This window comes from Acipenser ruthenus, chromosome 24 (assembly GCF_902713425.1).
Source record: "Acipenser ruthenus chromosome 24, fAciRut3.2 maternal haplotype, whole genome shotgun sequence".
NCBI classification, from domain to species: Eukaryota; Metazoa; Chordata; class Actinopteri; order Acipenseriformes; family Acipenseridae; genus Acipenser; species Acipenser ruthenus.
This window is the reverse complement of record NC_081212.1, coordinates 26,415,766-26,439,065: the sequence shown is the minus strand read 5'-3', so window position 1 is coordinate 26,439,065 and position 23,300 is coordinate 26,415,766. Positions and strand designations below refer to the sequence as shown.

Genomic DNA, 23,300 nt, shown 5'->3' with positions numbered 1-23,300 from the left:
ATTATTATTATTATTATTATTATTATTTATTTCTTAGCAGACGCCCTTATCCAGGGCGACTTACAATTGTTACAAGATATCACTTTATACATTATTTCACATTATACAGATATGAAATGGTAAACGTACAACAAAGGAGTGAATAGAAACAGCCACCTGGGGGTCTGATCTCTTCAGTGACCCAGTGTATCAGGTCATATTAGTGGCTCTGTGAAGACACATAGGGCCCTGTACTCCACTGTGCTCCAAGTCACAAATTATTTCATTTGGTAAGGTCACACTCTCTGGAATTACCCCTGTTGTTTTTGTTGTATTGCTAAGTTATATAGTTTCATGTTGCATGTCCCTGCAACTGGAATAATGAACTTACCTTTAATGAACAGACATTTTTAACCTAATAAGGGGGGTGGAAATCCCAGGTTTCAGTCACTCCACCAGCATGGTGTTAGGCAGCACTGTAGAATGTGCTGTTCTTCTGAATGAGATGTTAAACCCAGGCCTCAGTCACTCCACCAGCATGGTGTTAGGCAGCACTGTAGAATGTGCTGTTCTTCTGAATGAGATGTTAAACCCAGGCCTCAGTCACTCCACCAGCATGGTGTTACGCAGCACTGTAGAATGTGCTGTCCTTCTGAATGAGATGTTAAACCCAGGCCTCAGTCACTCCACCAGCATGGTGTTACGCAGCACTGTAGAATGTGCTGTCCTTCTGAATGAGATGTTAAACCCAGGCCCTGTGATCCTTCTCTATATGAAGAGCAAGGGTGTTAATAACCCTGGTGTCCTGTGCCAATCCCAATACTGAAATTGTTGAGGCATGCGTGCATCACAAAGAAAAGTATTGTTTGCAGTAGACTTAAATCAATCCCAGCTGTGTTTATTCAGCAAACAGGCTCAAGTAGAACTGCTTTACATTTATCAAAAACAAACTGCCAGAGCACGGGGCATACAAATTAAAAATCACAAATCAATACTGTACAGTGGAGATTTATAAAGAGTAGTAAATAAAGTGCGGTCTCCACTTCAGTTCATGTTGGAGTTGAGATCATTGGTCTGGTACAGCACCCTGGACAGCGGCCGCGATGAACGCTTCCTTTTAGAGTTTCAGCACCACTCACCAGACATCCAAGTGGATCAGCGCTCAGGTGTAAGGTGCGGTGCAGCAGGTCTGCTAGATGGTAGAAGAGAGACCAAGGAGGGAGCTCCTAACAAGGCAACTGGCTGGGAAGCATGCAGCCTGCACTCTCTCCCCACATACAGCACCTTCATGGACTCACATTATGTTGTTCATGACAGTAGATGCTAGATCCACTTGGAGCCTCTAAACTCAAAAGTGGCACACATGCTTGTTACGTACTGTTGTGCCAGCGAGGGCTTAGGTCAGCAGGGCAATCCATGGTTCATCGTGCACCAGCGACCCCTGTGGCTGATAGGGCGCCTGCGGGTCTGCAGTGGAGCCATTCAGATCTGTGTTGTCCTCCGGCACTATAGGTCTGGTGGCTTCGCTGTGGATCCACAGTGCGAAAAATGACGGATTGACAGGAACACATGTTCGGAGGATGTGTTCGGAGGATGTGTGTTTCGGCCTCCATTCCCCGAGCTGTCTGGGGGTTGCAGCGGTGAACCGAGATAAAAAATAATAATTGGGCATTCCAAACGGGGGAGAAAACTGGGGTAAAAAACATTGACAACGACTGAATAAAAAACTACAGGGGATTTGAATAAGATTTTATATGCAATAAAAATGTGATGTGTTCCATCTTTATTGGGGGATTTTGCTCCTGGTATAGAAGCAGTTTAAACCCTTATTCTCTTAAAACACTCTATTATCATTCATGTGGTCAACACTTATATACACATATCTCTACAAATATCCATAGAAAGATTGGTGAAGGTTGTTTTTTTTATTTTAAATAAGATCTGGCAGCCTCTATGTTGCTCGTACTGTTAATGCAAAGGGTGGTGGGTGTGACTGCAAACAGATGGAGTTTCTGAATTTAAACCTGACACGACTGATCCTATCTTTACTTAAGACAGAGCAGCTAATTAGAAGAGACGCTTTATCACCCTTGGCCGTATGGATGCCAGCTGGCAAGGTCAGGTGGAAACGGTGCCCGCAGAGGCCCTTAATGCTGGAGTCTTTAATGCTGGAGTCTTCAATGCTGGAGTCTTTGATGCTTCCATGTGTGTTTCAGGAAGAGGACTTGCGCTATCCTTGAGCTGTGTCCGCCGGCTCCTCTCTGATTAATGAACACATGGAATATAACAGCTCTCTTCTGATGAGCACTTCAGAGGATATTCAGAGCTGCATTGATGTACAGCCACCCTGCTGTTCTTCCCCACCTGAACAAGCGGAGCGCTGAGATTGAACCTGACAGCTGTCCCCTGTATGAGCTTCTTCTGCACACGTTCTGGAGCCTCCATGATTGAAGCTGCATCGATTGTGAAGTATGTCCTCCACATCATCAGCCAGGGAAGGGGCTGCTAGAGGAAAAGCTGTTTCTGAGGTGGGAGAAAATGTCATGGCTTCCAGTTATTCATCAAGCTTTTTATATCGAATAGGGATTGCTATTAGAGGGTGGCAGAGGGTGAAATGTAGATGCTGTCCAGTGTGATTACTTCCAGTGGGTTTAGCATTACTCTTAATAAACCCTGTGTCCCAGTATTTGGTGGTGTATACTGGATTTGATGAACTTACAACCAAATCTAAATGACATCTAGAGCGTATCATTTCATTTTTAAGACTGTTTACATTTCTCACGAATGTATATTTAGAGATTAAAGTACCATGTTATAAACTGCATGACTCATACACCCTGTACCGTACAGTAGATTCATTTCCTTTGACTAAGTATTGCTCTTAGCACTTATCTGTCTTGCCAATCACATACAATCCTTCCTGATTTTCAAAGGGAAGTGATGAAAGGAGGGGGGTCGGTCGAGGTGGCAGGTGGTACTTTTCATAGACAGACAATTCTGTGTGACATTTCATCTTGGCTCTTCAAATCTCGACTCCTGAAAAGTATTCTGTTATATAACCAATGCTTTGGTTTCACACATGCTGCTGCAAGAGATCCCGACAGGCGTTGGTAATTATTTTCTGTGAAAGGCCTGGCCAACTATTCATTTCTATCATATTTGTAGGTATAGATTCCTTATTAATGTAATGGTACGCTGTGTAGATTATCCACTGTAGTGGGATTGTGCTAATGCTGTGAGCCGCTGGTAGAATGGTATCACAGTGGCAGCACGTTTATATCAATGCCATTACAACAGTATGAGCCAGAAACACACAGAATCCACTGCACTGCCAAGGTACCCTGACAGTACCCGTGTGCTCCTGTATCCACTACAGGATATTCATTCAAATCCATTGTGTGTGCTGCCAATCAGTGATTAAGCATCAGCAGAAGAGTTTAACATGCTGGGCTCAACTTGAGGACTGACCTTGTACATATTAAGCATGATTAGTTCTTCACTTGAATGAAGAAAACCATTAATACACAATGATGCAGAAAACATTGCAAAGTGCTTACGGCATGATCAACAAGTTCATATGAAACCTTTATATTTGTAGTTGCATCTTGGCATTTTCTGAATCACTTTTCCCCCCGATATTTGAATTGGATTCCCATCAACTCTTTGTCTTTTTGTTTGTCAAGTTACAAACAAAGTCAAAACACTCTGACAGGAATGTTGCCCCAGATAGTTAGCATACATGTTGTGCTCAAAAGCGCTGCACCAAGCATTCGTAGTAATTCTGAAAATGTGTTATTTATACAATCTGTCGTTTCTTTTTCATTTACTGAAGGGCTTATTTATTTCAGGTTAACAGGTTTTCATTTTTCTGCAGCATGATGTATTGACTTCTCCATGTTTTATTTATCGGATGCCTAATAAATCACTTTTGTATTACAGCCGAGAAGCGTCCACAGACTTGTAAAGGTCCTCCATGCATTATTAAAGCTCAGCTCTATCCTTCTGCTTTTCATTTCATTAAAGTGTGTTTGAATTTCAAGTGGAAATTCAGCTTTCTTCATTTAACTAGGATTAATATGAATATTAAGGACAGTGAGAATCTAATTATCAAATGTGCTGCTTTTCTAATTTAGATCAGTGGCTAAACAGCTCATTCCAATGTTCTATTAAAGGGAAGGCCCTCTTCTGTGGTTCTTATCCCCAAGGGGATGCTCTGGTTTGCTGCTGGTGTCCCGTGGCTGAGCTGAGGGTTCAGCTTCATGTCATGTATCTCACAGCAGAGTTCAGGGAGCCATTCTGTGAAAGAGACCCTTTCAGCTCCTTTCAGACACAACAGGAAAGAGACTTCACAGTCCTGTGCGCATTTTCTCCTGATTGTCTTGACAGTCAAAAAAATAAATAAAAAGAATACTAAATTAAATAGTAAGCAGCTTCAAATTAAACTGGCTTAGTTTGTTTTACTTTCAATTTGTTTGATGTCTGCAGTCATTCTGAATGCTTCTTATTGCAATCACTATATATATGTGTGTGTGTGTAACATTGACTAGAACAAAGTCTGTACAGAAAGAAAGAAAGCGCCAGGGCCCTCTAGTGATCTGCCACTTTGGATCTCGTTTCGTTGTGTATTGCTGGCAACACACTGCTGTGCACAAGAGGCTGCTCACTCATTGCAGTTTCAATCGAAGCATGATTTGAACCCAGGTTTCCAGTTTGTGTCCTAGCCCCAGGCGGCGATGAATTCCTGACTAAATGACATTTTCTGAATTAACAGCTTTCACTTTTCTGATTCAACAGGGCTGCTTGTTAGTAATGATTTGCTAATCAGTTGCAGCAGTGGTTTTCGCAGCTGACAAGATCCACAACACTATAGCATCACTGTGTGCATGGAAATCAGCCTTCAGTTTTAGATAACCTCATTTCTATTTATAACAGCTGGAACTAATCTGTTTAAATGAATGAATTAGCCATCCATCAAATGGGGATGGGGACGTTTGTGGCTCCTTAAAGTTGCCGCTATCGTTGAAAAACAAAATAAGGTCAGGTGGCTACTTGAAACAGGTGACTGGAAAGACATATACTTAGAATATGGACTGATTTTAACTGGAGCCTCACCTCTGTGAATGCTTTCTGAACTCCAGGCTCGTTTTGCTAGAGGCTGGCTATTTGTAACATGTCCTGTTTCTCCAAGCAAAACAACAAGATGAATGTCAGTTTGGTAATAGATGCTCTTCATTCTCTTTGTGTTTTACAGGGCTGCAATGTCCTCCATAAAGCTCTGGTTTTGAAGGAAGGTTTCCTACTGTATCCCGCTTACCTGCCAGTCTCACACAGTATTTCCAGGAAGCCCTGAAGCAGGGTGCAGGGGCAGGGAGGGCTTCATAGTGAGATGATACTAACCAGCCTGGAGCTGAGGGGACATGAAGCCACTCTGTGGTTTGGAACTTGCTTCCAGGAGACTAGGTTTCAGGCCCACGGCACGGCACACTGGAGGAGACTTAGATTTTGATACAGCAGAGTTGCCTCAAACAAGGTGTCTCGGAACTAGGTTTCAAGCCACTGTTCCTGAAATAGTGTCCTTGTGTTCCCTCAGCTCAGGAATCACAATTCACTTACTAAAATACTGTTCTATATTCATAATACAGATTTCATAATTTTTATTTTTATTCATAAGATCTGAATTATGAAAAATTCTGACTTGGGGAATGTATAGAAAAACATTACCATTTCTTAATCCAGGCTGGTCATGTTTCCATTGCATATTAATTTAAGCAGCATAGCATAATTGACAGCGCACCACTCTGTAAGTGTTACTTTTTATGCAGTTGTGATATTTAAAAAAGAATTATGATATGCAGTCAAATGAAGCACCTAATAACGTTTTGATGAATCAAATTCGAAATGGACGGGTGCAGATAAGGACTTTTGATGAGCGCGGTTCCTCTTGCAGATTTTTCAAGGTGACCCTGAATGGCACTCCAGGTCATGGCACTGGAAGACTCTCGTCCACGTTCTGTAACATGCATGCAAACAAACAGTGCAGGCAACAGAAACATTCAACATTCAATTCATTTCTTGGAAAAATGTCAACATGTTACATTCTGCTTCAGTATATGGGTTTTTTCCTTCAATGAAACAATGCTGACCGTGCAAGCGCACACTCACTGGAGTAGTTAAACTCCAAGCTCTGTAATCTCATGGCAGGGTCATTCATTATTGTAAGGGAAAGGACTGAGCATTTTAACATCGTCCATCATTCGTTAGTGTCCATCAATCACCGGGACTCGACAAACAAAGTGACACTGTTTGAAAAAAAAAAAAAAAATTACGTGATGTAGTGTGATGAGGATGAAATATTATTTAGTAGCCACTTGGAATTCACATTCGGAGATGTACAGTCTTCTGCATCTCAAGAGAACGCACTACTCACTTGTCAAGGGTGCCCGAATGACCCCATGTATTAATGCCATGGGTTTGGCTTTGACACTGCAGTAGAAAAATCAGCATAGTCCTGCTCTGTACCTTCCTAGAAGTACAACGAGGTTTCCAGAATCAAACACTGTATTGTTTTAACCAACCCTAGGATTTAGTGTTTATTCAGGTAATGCTATCCTAATGGTGGCTTCTAAAAAAATACCAAACGACAAAACAAACAGCAACTGTGATAAAGCTAAGTAAAGCATTTGTTAAATCAGTGCAAGCAGTTATCATAAATGTTGTTATTTAACAGCTACATTATGCACAGTCTGCAAGCGTAGCTTTCCTAGACTTGCATTTCCACACTCTTTAAAAGTAATAATACAACTGTAACATTGCTATCATGTTTCCTTGGGTCTTTAATACGGAAGGCAGACCCTCTACTAGGAGGATTTGATCGCCATTTTTATTGAAATCTGAACCCTCCTAAGCGTTTTTATTGACACAAGCATAAATAATGCATTTACTATAATCACTGCGTTTTTGCTGCAGACTTGCCGCGGGGCTAAACATCCTGTCCATTCTTGCCACGTCCACATGGAGGAGGGCCTAGGAATGAACCGCATGTTCCATCAGCCAGTGTGTATTAAAACCTTCTTTAAACTTTAGACTCGCTAATACAAAGAACCTCCAGTGATTTCAGTGCTACACCACTTAGCAGTCATATAAAACAAGGACTAAACGCTTCTCTAAACGGTGCAATGAAGCGCAATGTCCCTAAAATACAGAACTGCTGTAGGAATTACTTTTCCTCTTACTTTTACAAATAGGGTGATAAATGGTTAAGAAGCCATGCCTGTTTCATTTTTTTTTTGTCATTTGGAGCTGAGAGCCTGGGTAAACGTTCATTTGTCACTGTGGTGTACGGTGGGTAGGTATTCATTCATCATTTCCATTCCAGTGATAACATGCATGTTGATAACATACCTCTCCGCAGCTGACAGCATTTCCATGATAAACTGAGACAGCCTGATAAGAGGCTTGTAATTGCTCTGATTCGAGGGATGCCATTAGAAAGCCTTACAAAGCCTTGTCTTTTTTTCCACAAAAAGCAGAACATCAATGGTTAGGTAAAACCATTCCTGTATCAAAAGCTGCTGTTTTCAGGATGAGCTCGACATTAGTCCGGGTTCAACTGCCCTGCTTTTCCATTTGAATGAGTTATGACTGTATTACAACTTTAGATTATAATTCAAACAGAGACATATCCTTATTCATTACAAGTACTAGAAGTGTTTTCAAATGTAGTTGCTCTAGTCTAGATGAACAACTCAGGAGTACAGACAAAACGTTTTCTCCAGTGCAAAGTTTGGGTATTTCCTCAAAAGAAATTGAGTTGCCTGTCCTTTTTATAGAGATAAGACTTCAAACTAACGTATAAACTGTGAACATATTTGATCCACAAAATAATGGGGAAAAACCCCACTTTCCTCATCTCAAGAACACATGAGTTCATTATTACCATTATCTTCATTATTGTAACTCTTGCTCAAGGCCTGTGATATAGAGGACAATGCTGTCCACTGAAGCTAATTTGAGAGCACTATACTAATTTCACTTGTTACTTAAGGCAGCTTGGATCCCAGGCCCCCCAGAGGTGAAAGGCTCTATTTTAAACTCTCTCCCACACATCTACAGTACACTGAGCTGCGTTCATACCTGTGTCTATTTGTTGGACGCAATGAATGCAGGTTGTCTCAGCAGTTAATTATGCGCAATCACAGCAAACCAGGCGAAGGTTCTGAAAGGAGCCTTTCTAATTACTTCACAAGTTCATGAGCCTACCGAAGAGGTCACGTTGCAAATAATGACTGGTATTAGCCTTCCTTGGCAAAGCCGCCTTTAATTTCATGTTTGCCAGCTGCCTTACCCTTGACCCCTCACCACTGGAGTTGTTCTGATAAAGACTGAAATGAATCTGTAGTTCAATGTACTTTCTGGCATTGGCTTTTTCAGAAATCCATCAAGTTATAAAGCAGCTCCATCTACTGACACTATAAAGAATTCAAATCTAAAACTAGTTCAATATTCAAACGAGGCAACTGTCTAGGGTTGACTTATTTGTTTCCAGATGCCGTCGATGAAATTGCAAAAATATCCTTATAAAATTCCCACTAGGAAGGAATTAGGAATCTGCATTAGGTAGTTGCATCCTAATCACAATAGTAACATGAGCAAATTCCATGAACCCATTACTGTGCATTTTCACTGGCAACGCAGACAGTAGGCTCAGGCACAAAGACCATATGTGGTAAAACATTAAGAGCCAATGGAAATGGACTACGTGTGTTGCAGTTTTGTGGAACTCCAAGTTAAACATATAAGTATACCTTAATATATTATCTGTCATTTTATAGTGAAAAAATCAACTACCACTGAAAGTGCATAACCCCAGTGTGTAATCATATGTAGAGATAACCATCGTCACATTTCAAAAGTCCAGTCGTGTGTGATGCACAAAGCAAGTTCAAGTTTGAGAAGAACAGCAGTTCTGTCTGTGCTAGCTTTCTATAATTCCCCAGATATTTCCTGCACATCCAAACACAGTCCCGGTAACGCTTTTCCTCATTAGCAATTTCTCCAAGTCCAAAGAAACAGGGAAATATAATCCCCTCCCTTCCACCACACAAACATAGCTTAGTGCACTTAAAACGGTTCACTATTTAATACACTGATATATTAGGGTGTTTCATTGTGTATATACGAGTTACAAAATTCAAAACCATTTTTATTGAGAATCTTTCCTAGCGCTTCACACATGTAGTTGAATATATATTGGCCATTCATTTTAAAACAGCTCAAACCTCCTCTCTCTGGCTTGCATTACCCAAGGTAAAGTGGACGCTGTATGAAGCTACGTGACAGTGACAAACTGAACCCATCACCTTGCCTGGACGAGCAGATTCAGCACGTTCTGTATTTAGAATGAATAAAATATAGAGCAGACTTAAATGGTTATCTCCTGATGCCATCAAGAGACACGGGGCAGTGGAAAAATGAAATCATTGGGTTGTTTTTATTTTACTAATACCACCCTTGTATAAGTTTTGTAAGAATATTTTGTTTCCATTATGTTAGACTTTAGCCAGTTTAACTCAACTATAGATATACAGAAATACAATACTGCATGAGTTATTTTGCTCTGAGTTGTAAGATAAACATTAGGCAATGACCTTTTAAGTGCACACCTTTAAGTCTTGGTTTCTGGACCTGTGACTTAATCTTCTAAAGACTAGAAATATTGACTTATATTGACTGTGACAGTGCCAGTAACTGCAGGAATCGTTCCCAGTCTCATCTCGAGTGGGCTTATCCAGTGCATTTTGCTGGAGCTAACAGTACATTACATTACAGTACAAGTTTAGGCACTACGTTTTTGAGACAAACACATGCTTTTGTGAAGCTCCCGGGCTCTTGTATAGAAAGCCTTGGTGGAAAGAGTTCTGGATAACAGGTTTAATATTTGGCTTTCAGAGCAGCGAGTTGTGAACCAAGGTTCTCCTGAAGGTAGTGCAGAAGATTCAGTTCGTAATGCTCTCCTGACTCGGGGACTCGGATGCTGTGCCTCTCCTGGGGGTAAACCTGCAACACAGTGAGCGCCTCAGTCAGTTCAATGTGGACCAGTCACTTTGAACCTTTCCAGATCTCACATTTAGCTGTGCACTTCATAAGAACCAAAGAAGAGGAGGTCACCACTGCTAATCCGGTTCCTAAAAAGCTAACTGTAGCCAGCACTGCTTCTAGATGGCTCCTGAAGGACCCCAATGAAGCAGCAGCAACAACATGACTTGGCAACCCATTCCTTTCCATGATCTCTGTGCTCAGGTCTGAAATACTGCCTGGGGTTGACATTGTTGTAGGCACAGCATTGTTACTGTTTAAATTCATGTGTATTTAAGTATTAGCACATTACAGGCATCTCCTGAGGCACATCATGTTACATTTTTTGTTCCTTCATTCAGTTTTAGCCAAGACTGCAATACAGGTTCTTTTTTTCTGGAATACTATTCCATTAAAAATCCAATTCTCTTCAATGCTTGAGTCTCTGCAAACAAAAAGCTTCTTCACCTACCACGCAGCGTACTTGCTTGTGAAGATGATGAAATGTGACAATGTAATTATTCCTGTGTGTGTTGGCAGTGAGTGCATATATATATATATATATATATATATATATATATATATATATATATATATATATATATATATATATATATATTGTATATTGTCTGTTTAAGTGGATTTAAATGCTTGTGTTTTAACTGTATTGAAATGTGTCTCCCTGGGGAACTCTTAAGAAATGTGACATCATCATCTCTGGAGGCCTCACTCCTGTTTAAAGAATTGAAAAATAAATCAACACAAGATGGTTCTTCACCTGTAAATCGTAGGGCTTCCCAGATCTGACGAGGAAGCTCAGCAGAACGCTGGTGTGAGCGAAGTGAACGTTTTCATCCAGGAACCCGTGCAGAAGCAGCAGTCGGTTGGGTCTGGAGATAAAGAAAGCATTGCCTGTTACCGGTCATGAGCCCAGCGTTTGTGACGTCTGCTGACAACACAGCTCCTCACTAGATTCATCTGCCAGTGACCCAGCCAGAATGAATACCTACCATGAGATTTTTAACATCCCTTTAGCTCTTTCTACACAACAGCGGTGTCAGCCCAGAGTGTTATAAAACTAGAACATTTTACTTGAGAAAATGTAACCCTGTGGTTATGAAACATTTCAATAAAACCAATGAACAGTTATTATCTAGGAAAGAGGGTTTGTATGAGCATTGACTCCATCCAAACTAAAACAAGTAAACAATACAAACAAAAAATAATGTGTGTTGTATTTTTGTCCAGCAAGGCAGTACTACTATTACAGAATGAAACAGGTTGTGAGCAATGTGTCAGATATCCTATACGGAGCTAGAGACACTGGAAGGTGTCAATAAAAACAATGTAATAAAGAGATCACATGAATTTGGGAGGATTTGTGTTGGGCACCGAGCAGGTAAGTGAATGGATACAGTGAACAAGGTGTGCTGGAAGGAGCTGTGCTAGAAAGGACTTACTCTGATGGAAAGCGATCGGCCTGCATGGCCACTGACCCCAGATCATAGTCCTGCTCGTTCACATCGGGGTTTCCCATGTAGCGCTCGGTGTATCCAGTGTCATAAAATTGCCACAGGGTGACCGGAGCCCCAGCTACTGCTACCTGAAAATAACAATTCAGTGGCTGAGTGTATCTGCGGTAATCATGAATTATTACAGACCGCTCATTGCAAAACATACAAGTTGCTTCTAAGGGGCTAATGCAAAACAATATTCCACATGTGAGGAAATCATACACTGTAATGCATATCAGATGAAGTCCTGAGTATGTTACGGCTTTCCTAAAGAAAACGGCTGCATTTCAGTACAGCCCAGCTGAAAATGAACACCTTCTACTAAAAGGACAAGGAAACTTGAAAACTACAACAAGACACTGTTATCAGAAGGTTACAGCTGCAGAAGTACAGTTATTTCAATATCTGTATTTGGCAGAGCAAAGGTGTCTTAGATAATGTGTAAATTGACTAACTTCGGACTTAATTATATATATATATATATTTTAAGACAGTTGGGGAACCTGCACCTACCTTAAAGATTTCAGGTTTCTGCACCAGTCCCATGAGAGAAAGGTAACCTCCATAAGACCAGCCGTGAATGCCCACGCGGTCCATATCGAGGAAACGGTACTTTGATGCCAGATACTGTAGACCTTCGACCTGGTCCTCAATTTCCACTTGACCCTGAAGAACAAGTAAAAATAAATACATGTGTATCCATCAGGATAAAAGCTCCCCCCAGCAGGACTTCTCCATTTCTCAAGAGGACGAACACATGTTTTTTCAAACGATCACTGCCTTCAGGCCTATAAGGCAGCATTACATTCTGTCATGTCCCGGGCTCACGTTACAATTCTCTTCAGCAGCAATCTTTGCTGATGCCTGAAATGCAGACGAGTCAATTCCCTGGGTTCAGGAGCGTACCACATGATTTATGGGGCTGTCACGCAGCCCTCTGCTCGCATCGCCCCCTCTTTCAGCAGTTCTCAGTTGCAGACAGCACTCCCAAGTGAGCTTTCAGAGAAATGTACCCACTGACATCTGCATTTGACTGTCTTCAGAAAGCATTAGGGTCCCGTAACCAAAACTAACTCCCTGGCATCTTGACAGCTTGAAAACAATGTTTGATACATTTTCTACTGGAGAGACAGGAAGCTCTAACCAACATCTTCCAACATCCTGACAGATCTCAAACAGCTAGGCTTGCATGTTTGGGCAAGGGTTTGACATGCTTACTGTTAGAATTAAAGAATGCCGCTTATTCTAAGGGAATAAGCAGACTTCACTTGAAATTAGAGAAAATTGACCTTTTATCTCTTAAGCCACTTAAGTATGAATATGAAATGTGCAAAGTGACAAAAGTGCTTACAGCTTTTAAAATGGTGCAATGCCAGCATCACTGTTCAAAATGCCATTGGTTAGTGTGCTTGGGATCATTTTATAGTCACAGATGTGACGAGCAGATCTGGGCATATTATTTTTTGCCACAAGCAAAATCTGACAGTAAATGTATTCCATTAAACAAAGAAAAACTGGAGTTCAGAAGAGAGTGCTGTTCTCACCATTTTGTGTTTGAAAGCGCTTTCAAAGGCCAGTCCTCGATGGCAGGAGCCCCGGTTATCAATCACAACGACTACGTAACCCAGAGAAGCCAGAGTGTTGAGGCGCATATACTTCACCCCTTTGAACTGGTTATTTACCAACTGAACCTGCAGAGACAGAAACATTAACAACATGCCAAAGACTACTAGACTACAATCTAGACTACATAAACATGTTCGTCATAAAGCTCAATTAAAACATTTTGAAATTACAGATTTAGGATCCAACCTGACACACTATTGCACAAGTTTCCAATGCAGCTCTACAAGCATGTTTAGAGTGACACCTTGTGGTAAAAATGCAGAACAACCACTACGCTTACATAGTAAAAGCTGAGCTTGTTGAGAAAGCAGTTCACAAGAAGGCTTCTGTTAAGCCTAACAACTCTATACACTAGGGGTTCTGCAACAGAGAAGGTAGAGCTCATAACTGCATAGCAGGTATGAAAAGGTGAAACATTATGTGTCTTGAGAGCACTCATACCTGATGAATCCATGGGGCCCAGCATACAGAAGATGGATTTACACAGTTCACTAATCCCTGTCATGTATACATTACAAATGTGGGGCTTAGAATTATTCTAAAATGTCCCAGAAGACATATGCGGGCATGTTATTTGCCTAAAGAAAGTCAAAGACAAATATGTGGAAGCACGGTCTTTGCCTCTGGCAAATGCTAACCTTTGCGCAATGAAGAGGAAAGAAATGTACAAATAACAGGGCTGAGTGAGAAATGTGCCTGTTGAAAACATTAGCAAATGCATCTGATATAAGGGAGCCGTAAATCATACAGCACAATCCTGGAGAACATAGCCAGCTCTAGCTTAGGGTGTATTCCATGCTGAATATTCAGAAACATTTTGTTGGTTTGTTTTGTAGCAAAGACAAACATATGGCAGATTACACTTAAAACAAAAGCAAAAAAAACAAAGAAACAAAAAACAAAGAAAGTCAGACACCAGTAAGCACCAACAAAAACAAACCATCCCCAGGGATAGAATGTAATAAAATGCATAAGCATGTGAAAAATATCTGTGTCATGGATAAAGCAACATAGCAGTGGAATTGTTATGTTTTAAGAGACAGCACATGTAATGTAACTGCATTTATATAAAACAATATGTCAGTAAAATAATTCATTTTCACTGGCCAACACCATCACTGGAACTTTACTGAGAATTACAGAAAACAGCCGTGTACCAGCTGTAAAGACGCTATGTCAAAGTGATATGGTTATCACTGATATGGTTAAAAGAACGTGGCAGAGACATGGGTAGATGTTTACTGGATAACACCAGTAATGGAACATAACTCAGAAAACCACAGAATACTGAGATGCTTGGGGAGGATAAGGCATACAGAAGACACATGGCTTTTTTTATGCATAGCCTACCTGGGGACCCCCATATACAAAAACAACTGTGGGATATTTCTTCCCCTGCTGCAGATTGTGGGGTCTGTACATCATCCCATACAGAGTGTGTCCAGACTGGCTCTCAAAGGAAAAGACTTCAGGTGGGATGTAATCGGGAGGACACCCTGCAAGGCAGAACGATCCGTTAATCCGATGGGGAGGTGAATGAGAAGCAGTGACAAGGAGCCTCCAAGTCTAGAGAGACGAGCACTGAGCCAGCACTCCCTGCCCTACCTGCTGACTCCATCATGGTGGCCCAGAAGCCCCCCTGGTCCAGGCTGGGATCCCCCTCGGGAGGGGGCAGTCTGAACAAGTGCATGCAGCGAGGGTTCTCCTGGTTACTGTACTTACTGACGAACATGTCAAAGTGCTGGAAACACAGAAAGAACGCTGTGAGTATTACATCACAATAAGAAAGAAAAGATTAGGAACAGCTAGCACTATAAAAGCAGCTGTGTTCTCTTTATGAAGGCAGTCAGTAACTCAAAAGTGAACACAATCTTTCATATTCGATAAATATACAATGATAAATGATGTTACTGAACCGTGTATGTTTCAAACTGGCAGCTATAGCTGTGCTACAACGTGATACTGAACTCGCAGTGGAAGGTTCCCTCTCTCCCTGGTCTTCTCCCTGCTGCAGTTGGGGCTCTAACTCACCTGGCTGAAAAAGCAGCTGTGGGAATAGCCCCTCTGAGTGTGGCGTTCAGGTTCAGCAGGGTCCTCACAGCTCACACTGTACAGGTGGTGCTCTAAAGGAGTGTCCTTTGTGCCTTGAAAATACACTACGTTTGTAGCTTCATTGACCGAAATCTGTAAAAAAAAAAAAAAAACATACTTGTCTTCTAAATTGACGCAATAAGACCATGGAAACCATTTATATGAATGAAGTACATTGAAATAAAACAAAGGAAAAACCTTCTAACAATCTAGAGGGAGAGGGAGGTATTGTCCACATTGCAGAGCGGTTTCCTGGCTAGTATGCCTCCTCAGTTTCTAAGACCCTGCTGCTGGGTACTGAGCACTCTTCCCAGGCTGCTGGTTACAGTAACTGGAACTCTAAACACTTGATTCAAAAGTTTCCCTGATAATCAAGCTATACATACATTAGATCCGTGTCTTCCCAGAACCTCCCAGTTTCCGCTGGTCAGTGCTAACTCCTCCTTAATGGGACATTTGAAATCATCTAGAAATAACAAACACATCATGAGTAGAGGTGCACAAACACACAGAAATGCACGTTCGATTGTGTTACACGGGACTGTCCTAATCAAGCACTTTGTAAACTGAAATTGTTGGGTACCATTTCTAAGTTTTGTTTGTTTAAATCTTTTCCCTCCTACACGTGAGCACCAGCTTTTGTTAGTTTTCATAATTTTATAACACGGTTTATTTTTAATAAAGGTATGGGTTAAATAAATAGTGTACAAGCAACTGCCTCTTCATACCAACTCAATTCACCAGGCTCCTGTACACCGTAATCCAGCTCAGTTTATAATCATCGCACACTGTTACACACTCTAGAAAGATAATACGATCCAGGCAGTGCATAATCTAAATTCAGAAGTATTAATGCCTGTAATTGTCAAAACCAAGTGGTTTAAAAAATGGAATCGTTGATGCAGAGAAACTCCCTAAGGACAGCGGTAATAATGTGCCATTTATCATCACACAAAGGCACGCTTCACCTTCTGCAACTAATCATTTACTATAAATAAAAGAACAACAGGAAATAGCAGGTACGCTGCCCTGTCATGAAATGAGCAATTAGGCATTTCAGTACCGGTGCTGGACTGGCCCTCTCATTCATACAGAAGGCAAATTTACATGACAGTCTAACCTGACTTGAATGCAAGAAGGATGCAGAGCCCAGAATGCATTATATTAGAGGCTCCAAAGGGAGAACTTCACCAAACTAGCAATGAACATTGCGGGTGCTTTATTTTTGGCTGTACATAATTGATATATTCTGTTAAAAATACTTACAAATGGTAATCTTATTTAGGAGCTGTACATAACTGATTTTTTTTTTCATTATAAATGTTAGTAAGAGAAAGTTACTTTTCTTAAATACTATTCATAATTAATTCTGTAATTGGGAGCAGCTCTCTCTTTTCACTGCACCTGGAGAAGGCATTCCCCCACTGGAACGCTTGTACTTTCTCTCCTGTAAATGCGTTGTGATTTTATAAAGGTGACGGAATCCAGTCTTGCATTCAGAAGCAAAGATAAACTTGATTTCATGCTCGTCTGTCTGAGGGAAAATGTGTAAAATATCATGAACCTGTGGATGAGAAGAAAACCAGAAACATTAGTCTGAGGCTGTCATCTGTCAAACCTGCCGCGCCGGGACCCTTGCAGTCTTCTAAATATACCCGCAGAGATCTCCATTCAAAAAGAAAATGCTGTTCTGAGAAAATATTCCTCGGCCGCATAAAAGACTAAAGTAGCATTTTGACAACGCCATGAGAACAAACTGGTATCAGCAAACACAGGGAACCTTTAAGAGCAAGACAATGATATTCTGTGATCAAATCTTTTTTCACAGTCAGGTTTCAACTGCAATTAGGGACGGTGTTCAAAACACATCATTCGGGATTTAAATGCACCTAAAGCTCTTGTATTTTAAAACAGTAACAATAGCACTTACATAGCCCATTGCATATTTCATTGCAAATAAGTATGGAAGAAATGTTGGGGGCATGTACTGTATTGTCATTGCTTAGCTGTTGCATCCCCATCACCTAGTAAACTATTTCACACATGTACTGTTCTCCAATCGCATGTCTCAAGAGACGATAACCTACATTGATCCAAATGTCTGTTGTTTCCTCATAGATAATAAAGGGGGCTACGCTGTCTGGCACTGCCTCCAGCAGCCTCTGTCTCTCTACAGCGTCGTCCACGACTGGAATAAACAGTGCTGGCGGGACCAAAACGATCTGGAGCCTGGTTTGAAAGCGGTTCAACAGGATGGCCCAGGCACTGCAAACACAAAGGGGGTTAAGGATAGAGGTGAAAAACAGAAGCTACGTGTTCATCATACTGCACAACATGACCTAATCTTAAATCACGCACCTGATCCAATGCATACCTGTTGATCTATAATATGTATCTATAGATCTGTAGATACATTTAACACCTGATGTGTTCTGAGATTGGAGTTTATTTTAATGACCTGAACAGCAGTGGGTCTTAATACCTTAATGCTTTCTACCGAATAGACTTTCCTATAAGCCATGGGGAGGGCACACCAACAGGATTAACACTGCTGTTAAAGATCCTTCAAACTGACTCCAAAGTTTCCACAGCTTTTATGGTTCCCGTCATCATCAATGTATTTTTTATGCTCACTATTTCCCCTCTCGAGTCCACCCTGCTCGGACGATGTACTCTGTCCCTAGGAACAGGACCTCAAAGGGCTGGACCAGCTCCTTATCCACTGTGCTCACAATCTGGGGACACAAGAAACAGGAATACGAATGTCATACAGCACAGAAGAACACAGGCGAACACACCTACACTAAGCACAGTGTAAATGAACTGAAGGCAGCATTATTGTTTAACGAAGCCTTAGTAATTAAATCAGCTGAACATCCAAACGTACCGCTCCCGCAGCACCCACTGTTATTTCAGACATCTTCAAAGTGACCTTCGGATTGGCAGTACCTAGACAGGAATAAATAATACAATGGATTAGTCCTCAGATACAGTATATTCATCATGGTTTTCTTTATGCAACTGGCCAGTGTGCATGTCAGTGGAATAATCTTTTGACTTGAGAACAACGAAGTGTGATGTGATTTCAAAAGCACATCAGCGGTACCTTGGTAGGCTTAGCGGTTTTAAACCTTAGTGGTTTAAAACTAGTAATATATATTACGAGAATGAACCCATATAAACCTCTCTCAATACCTGTCCTTGGGTACCTGAATGACTCAGTCTTTCTGGTCTCCAGCATTGGTGAAGTCACATGGATGACTTCCACTTCAGATTCATCATTCTCCTCGTAAAATATCCGAAGAACCTTGTTCCCATCAGCCGCTGGATAACAATGAGAAACATACGAGGCCATTAGGAAATGGTGCAAACACCAATCCAAGCCTAAACAATATTCTTACTGATGAGAACACTTACTTGTTTCAGCAGTAGGGCACCACCAGTACCCTGTGTATCGATCAAACTCCTCTTGCAGCACAAATGTAGCAACACCAGCAGATTTGGGGTCGTCTTCAATATTCGGTAGATCTGAGTACAACAACATTATGTGCATTACAAAAGACTGTATTCACAAATCATGCAAATATGTGGCACCTTGTTTAGAGTACTGGTTTCCTGGACGTAGCTACCTTTATGTGCAAATGTCAACCTTCTTTCTTCGCCTGTTTCAAGGTTTGCAATCCAGATATCATTTCGATGGATAAATGAATACCAGTTTGGATCGACAGGGCACAGTTTGGGGTCCATTCTAATGTGAGGACATGAGGTCTTTACTGTGATGGGCTTCAGAGGGTGTTTCTGTCAAATAAAATGTCAGTGATCACAATCAGCACACTGGGTTTATTTACAACACAACAGCAACTGCTGGTAATGCACCATGTGAAACAAGACCAACACCGCCACCTACAGGCAATAACTTCACTACTCTGTCCAACATACTTAAATAAAGTAATCTAACACAATGGTATTAAAATAGTGTTAAAAAAAAAAATATGTCGATATCTGAAACGTGCTGCATATTGGAAGGGTGTTATCTTGGATTGAAAAAGAATAATGTTAAAATGATCCTCACGGTAAAGCCGTGTGGCCCCCCATCTTTAAAAGTGTACAAGTTGCGGCCTGACTGAAAGAGAAAGGTGCCGCTGTCTCTGTGCAGTTCATATGACACGATTCCCACAGGGCCGATCCTCTTCCTCTCCCTCAGTAGCTCCTCCTCACGACAGTACACTCCATAGTCCCGACTGGTCTGGGGTTAAGAGACAAATTATTATTATTATTATTTATTTCTTAGCAGACGCCCTTATCCAGGGCGACTTACAATTGTTACAAGATATCACATTATACATTATTTCACATTATTTATTTTTTTTTTTTACATACAACTACCCATTTATACAATTGGGTTTTTACTGGAGCAATCTAGGTAAAGTACCTTGCCTTGTACAACAGCAGTGTCCCCCACTGGGGATTGAACCCACAACCCTCTGGTCAAGAGTCCAGAGCCCTAACCACTACTCCACACTGCTGCCCTGCCAGTAAAGCCAGTAAAGTGAGGAAGGGACATTGTGAAAACAAGCAGCACAAAACAGCAATAACACCTGACAACACTCCTGCACTTGAGATATTAAGGATGAAGTCCCTTATGTTACAGATTGTAGCTCTTGTTGAAATGTCTCATAGTTTCCTAGTTCAGATGGATAATCATTTTAAAACATTGTGGTGAATACCTCTTGTTTCCCAACTCTTTTGTGATGCCTACAGTGTGAATAAAGTTTGCTTGGGGGAGCAATACATAGCCAGGCGTAGTGAGAAGTTAAACAGTGGCTATCTGCCACCACTTTGTTTATAACTTAAAGCACCTGAAAGTGTTCCAGAAGAGGTTTCCATGACAACAGCAAGAGATTATCCCTGTTGATCTTCTTGGGAATTTCTGAATAAAACAGTGCGTTTTCTCTGCTTTCATTTGACATAGCTACAAAAAAAAACACAGACACAGTACATTATATTTGTATATGTATTATTAATCTAAAAAAACAATGAAAAGCTGCTAAAGAATGCAGTTTACTTGTTTTACAATATTTGTGACGTAGAATTTGATGTAACATTGGAGCAAATACAATTAATTGTGCTTGATTGGTGAAAGTGAGTTACAAGAGATATGCAAAGTACTTTATGGTGTTACTACTGACTTTGTTTTATTTTCTAGCCAGTTCACTGTATTGTTAACTAAAACCGAAGGCAGCAGTGTGGAGTAGTGGTTAGGGCTCTGGACTCTTGACCGGAGGGTCGTGGGTTCAATCCCAGATGGGGGACACTGCTGCTGTACCTTGAGCAAGGTACTTTACCTAGATTGCTCCAGTAAAAACCCAACTGTATAAATGGGTAATTGTATGTAAAAATAATGTGATGTCTTGTAACAATTGTAAGTCGCCCTGGATAAGGGCGTCTGCTAATAAATAAATAATAATAATAAACCAGGAAAAAAGATGAACAAAATTGTGAAGTAAATGTGTAAAAAGATCATTACCATGTGCACTAAGCTGTAGCACTGACTCATTTGTAATCTCTTTCTCACCTAAATAGTACATCCGATGGGAGTGGGGCCCTTCAGGGTCGTTCTTCTTTACGAACTGGAAGTCGTAGGGAGCCTTGGCCATCATGTGGCCGTGGTACTTCCTGCCGTCTCCCAGGAGCTTCTTCAGACGGCTCCAGGAGTGTCTCTCCACATAGAATGGCTCCATCTCCACAGGCTCCTCCAACTGCATACCGGAGCCTGCGAAGTCTGCTGCCTCAAACACTTCGATCCCCTGCTCAGTCTCCACAGCTGCGGCCATCCCTTCCACTTCAGACAGGACGAGAGAGACACAGCACATTGAGAACACACTTCAGCACGTCCCATTTACTAACCATCTCCGATTGTCTGTAGTGTGTATTTGCAGACCACCTGTATATCCCCTTCGGTCACTCATTTTTAATTGGATTTTTAGACATTTTAAAACAGTTTGTGTGAACTCTATGAAGTTCAAAAAGTTGCCCTGCCATAACCTTGTAAAAAATATAGATGCATTATAAAATAGGTACATAGATATGAAACTTAACATGGTACAATTGTGCACACAGTGACTGAAGGGGCTAAAAGGACCACCCTGGTGAATATCCATGCGCAGTATACAATAGAATTATGGTATATAGTCCCCAATGTTAAATCACGTTTCATTTTTTAATCGTTCTTTGACCGGTCATTTTATGCAGTCTTGGCTGCATAATTGCACTTATAAAATGATATGCTCATCTGTGACCAAACCAACCCTAGGCAAAAAAGCCACACCCAAATACTGAATCTGCAAGTGCAGCAAAGCAGCAGCTGCAAGGCTTTCTGGTGAAACACTTAAAAACGCAGCACTGAGTTCTTGTAACTCTGGCAGGAAGTGCTGAAGAACAAACGCAATTCAACCCCATTTTTTTGGTTAAATATTTAATGGTAGGTACCTACAGAAACGTTTTATTGCAACACAGGTTAACATCCCCACTTGTCAAAGTGGCACAGGATCTTTATTTATCGGTGTATACCCAGTGACGTGAGATAGTACCTCACTGGGACCAAGGACTCGTTTGTGAGGACTGGACCGCTCATGTACAGCGCAGCGCCCTCAGCACAGTGAATACACACACTCACAAATAAAAATGTATCTTTATTAATTGTGAATTGGGATGGTGGCGTGTACTCTGGTAACCCGAGTCCCGCAGCCAGTAAATAGGCCACAACCTACGGCAAGCAGTGTAAAACATAAGACACTAATGTGATGATTACATATTGTTAACCCTGATTTAACGATACACAAATGACGTTTGATTTAACTCTGACGTGACATCTTAGCACAACAATCAAATATCGTTACTCTGCCCCAACTTAAAAGCTTTAGACAACTGAATGGAAGTGCAGAGTACTGCAAATCATTATTCAATCAAACTTTTACCGGTTTTTTAAATGCTGTAAATGTGTAAACCATTAAGATTCAACCCATGCATCCACGTCGACTGATGTTGCCTAGGTAGTAGCATGGCGACTTGAAACTAATTATTATATCAATCAAAAAACATCATACTTTACATATCCAAAACGAAACCACTCTGAATTCTCAACTGTGTTGATTCGGTCAGTAACGTAATTCTAATTTCAATCACTGGCCAACACAGGGTAGTTTGTTCTGTCTGTAGCGCACAGTCTATTACAACATTATTTATAACAATCCACGTGTCAGAATAAGCTGATTCGCTTACGTTTTGCACAACAGATGTATTAAGCAGATAGCCCCGATCACGGACTGTGATTCTGCATTTATATTCAATTATTTTTATTTCTTCTGAAAAACACTTCCTATTTCTCACTCACACCCAAAAACAACAACGAGCCACAGCGATGGCCAGACAGTACCGTGCTGACACACTACTCCATGACGTCTTATTATTAAACAGCGCCACATGCCGGTAAGGAAGACCTACAGTAACCTGCATTATGCTCATTAGAATTACGTTTCATAATTACCCCATTCCCCTTACAAATTAAAATATAAAACCCACGAATTATTTACCAATTCACTGTGAGCATTTTCACTCTGGTCAAAATGGTCTTACGCAAATGAATACAAATCAGGAACGAGATTTAAGAATACAAGTGAAATGCGTGTTCAATAATGTGCTTTTTATTTTCAAATATTAATTATTAATGCTGTGGTTTGCTAACATTGTTTCGTATCGGGGTTGGCGGGGCAACAACGGAAATATGACAGAGAAAGCGAATTTTTGCTTAGTCATTTCGATTAATAATTAATTTACTAAGATAACAAGTGGCTTCCTGGTTTGCCTTAATCTAGGCTAAACGTACTGATAACGCTTCCATTTACCCCTTTTTCGAATTAATTTCACATTCTTACGTTTCTGGGTGGGACCAAACCCGTCCCCCTTGGCCTGGTTGGATGAAGAGCACACGTGAACTCTGCGGATTGTTCTGGTAAA

At 41.0% G+C, this 23,300-nt stretch overlaps 1 protein-coding gene across 3 annotated transcripts; it reads right to left on the bottom strand.

Annotated features, from left to right (window-relative positions):
• Positions 1-9,450: 9,450 nt before the first annotated feature.
• LOC117429661 (dipeptidyl peptidase 8-like) lies at positions 9,451-23,280 on the bottom strand. 3 transcript variants are annotated; one of them, XM_058999024.1, is made up of 20 exons: positions 23,189-23,280; positions 20,860-21,126; positions 20,144-20,256; positions 19,357-19,530; positions 18,914-19,082; positions 18,702-18,812; positions 18,480-18,608; positions 18,172-18,233; positions 17,919-18,019; positions 17,372-17,549; positions 16,689-16,848; positions 15,671-15,750; positions 15,225-15,377; positions 14,799-14,934; positions 14,544-14,689; positions 13,112-13,258; positions 12,081-12,233; positions 11,514-11,656; positions 10,832-10,943; positions 9,451-10,035 (listed from the first exon to the last, which is right to left on the bottom strand). In XM_058999024.1, exons 2-20 carry the CDS (start codon positions 21,116-21,118, stop codon positions 9,910-9,912), a joined length of 2,652 nt encoding a protein of 883 aa, XP_058855007.1. In that variant the 5' UTR covers positions 21,119-21,126; positions 23,189-23,280; the 3' UTR covers positions 9,451-9,909. The 3 variants fall into 3 exon arrangements, with proteins under 3 accessions (XP_058855007.1, XP_058855006.1, XP_058855005.1); XM_058999023.1 differs by lacking the exon at positions 23,189-23,280 and adding an exon at positions 22,566-22,712; XM_058999022.1 differs by lacking the exon at positions 23,189-23,280 and adding an exon at positions 22,391-22,464.
• Between the last annotated feature and the right edge of the window lie 20 nt (positions 23,281-23,300).

Excerpts from the sequence above, each read along its gene's own strand:
- LOC117429661 (XM_058999022.1), bottom strand. Across the intron at positions 20,257-20,859 it reads CCATCGGATGTACTATTTAG|CTATGTCAAATGAAAGCAGA; the intron begins GTGAGAAAGAGA and ends TTTTTTTTGTAG. Across the intron at positions 18,609-18,701 it reads GTGCCCTACTGCTGAAACAA|CGGCTGATGGGAACAAGGTT; the intron begins GTAAGTGTTCTC and ends ATTGTTATCCAG.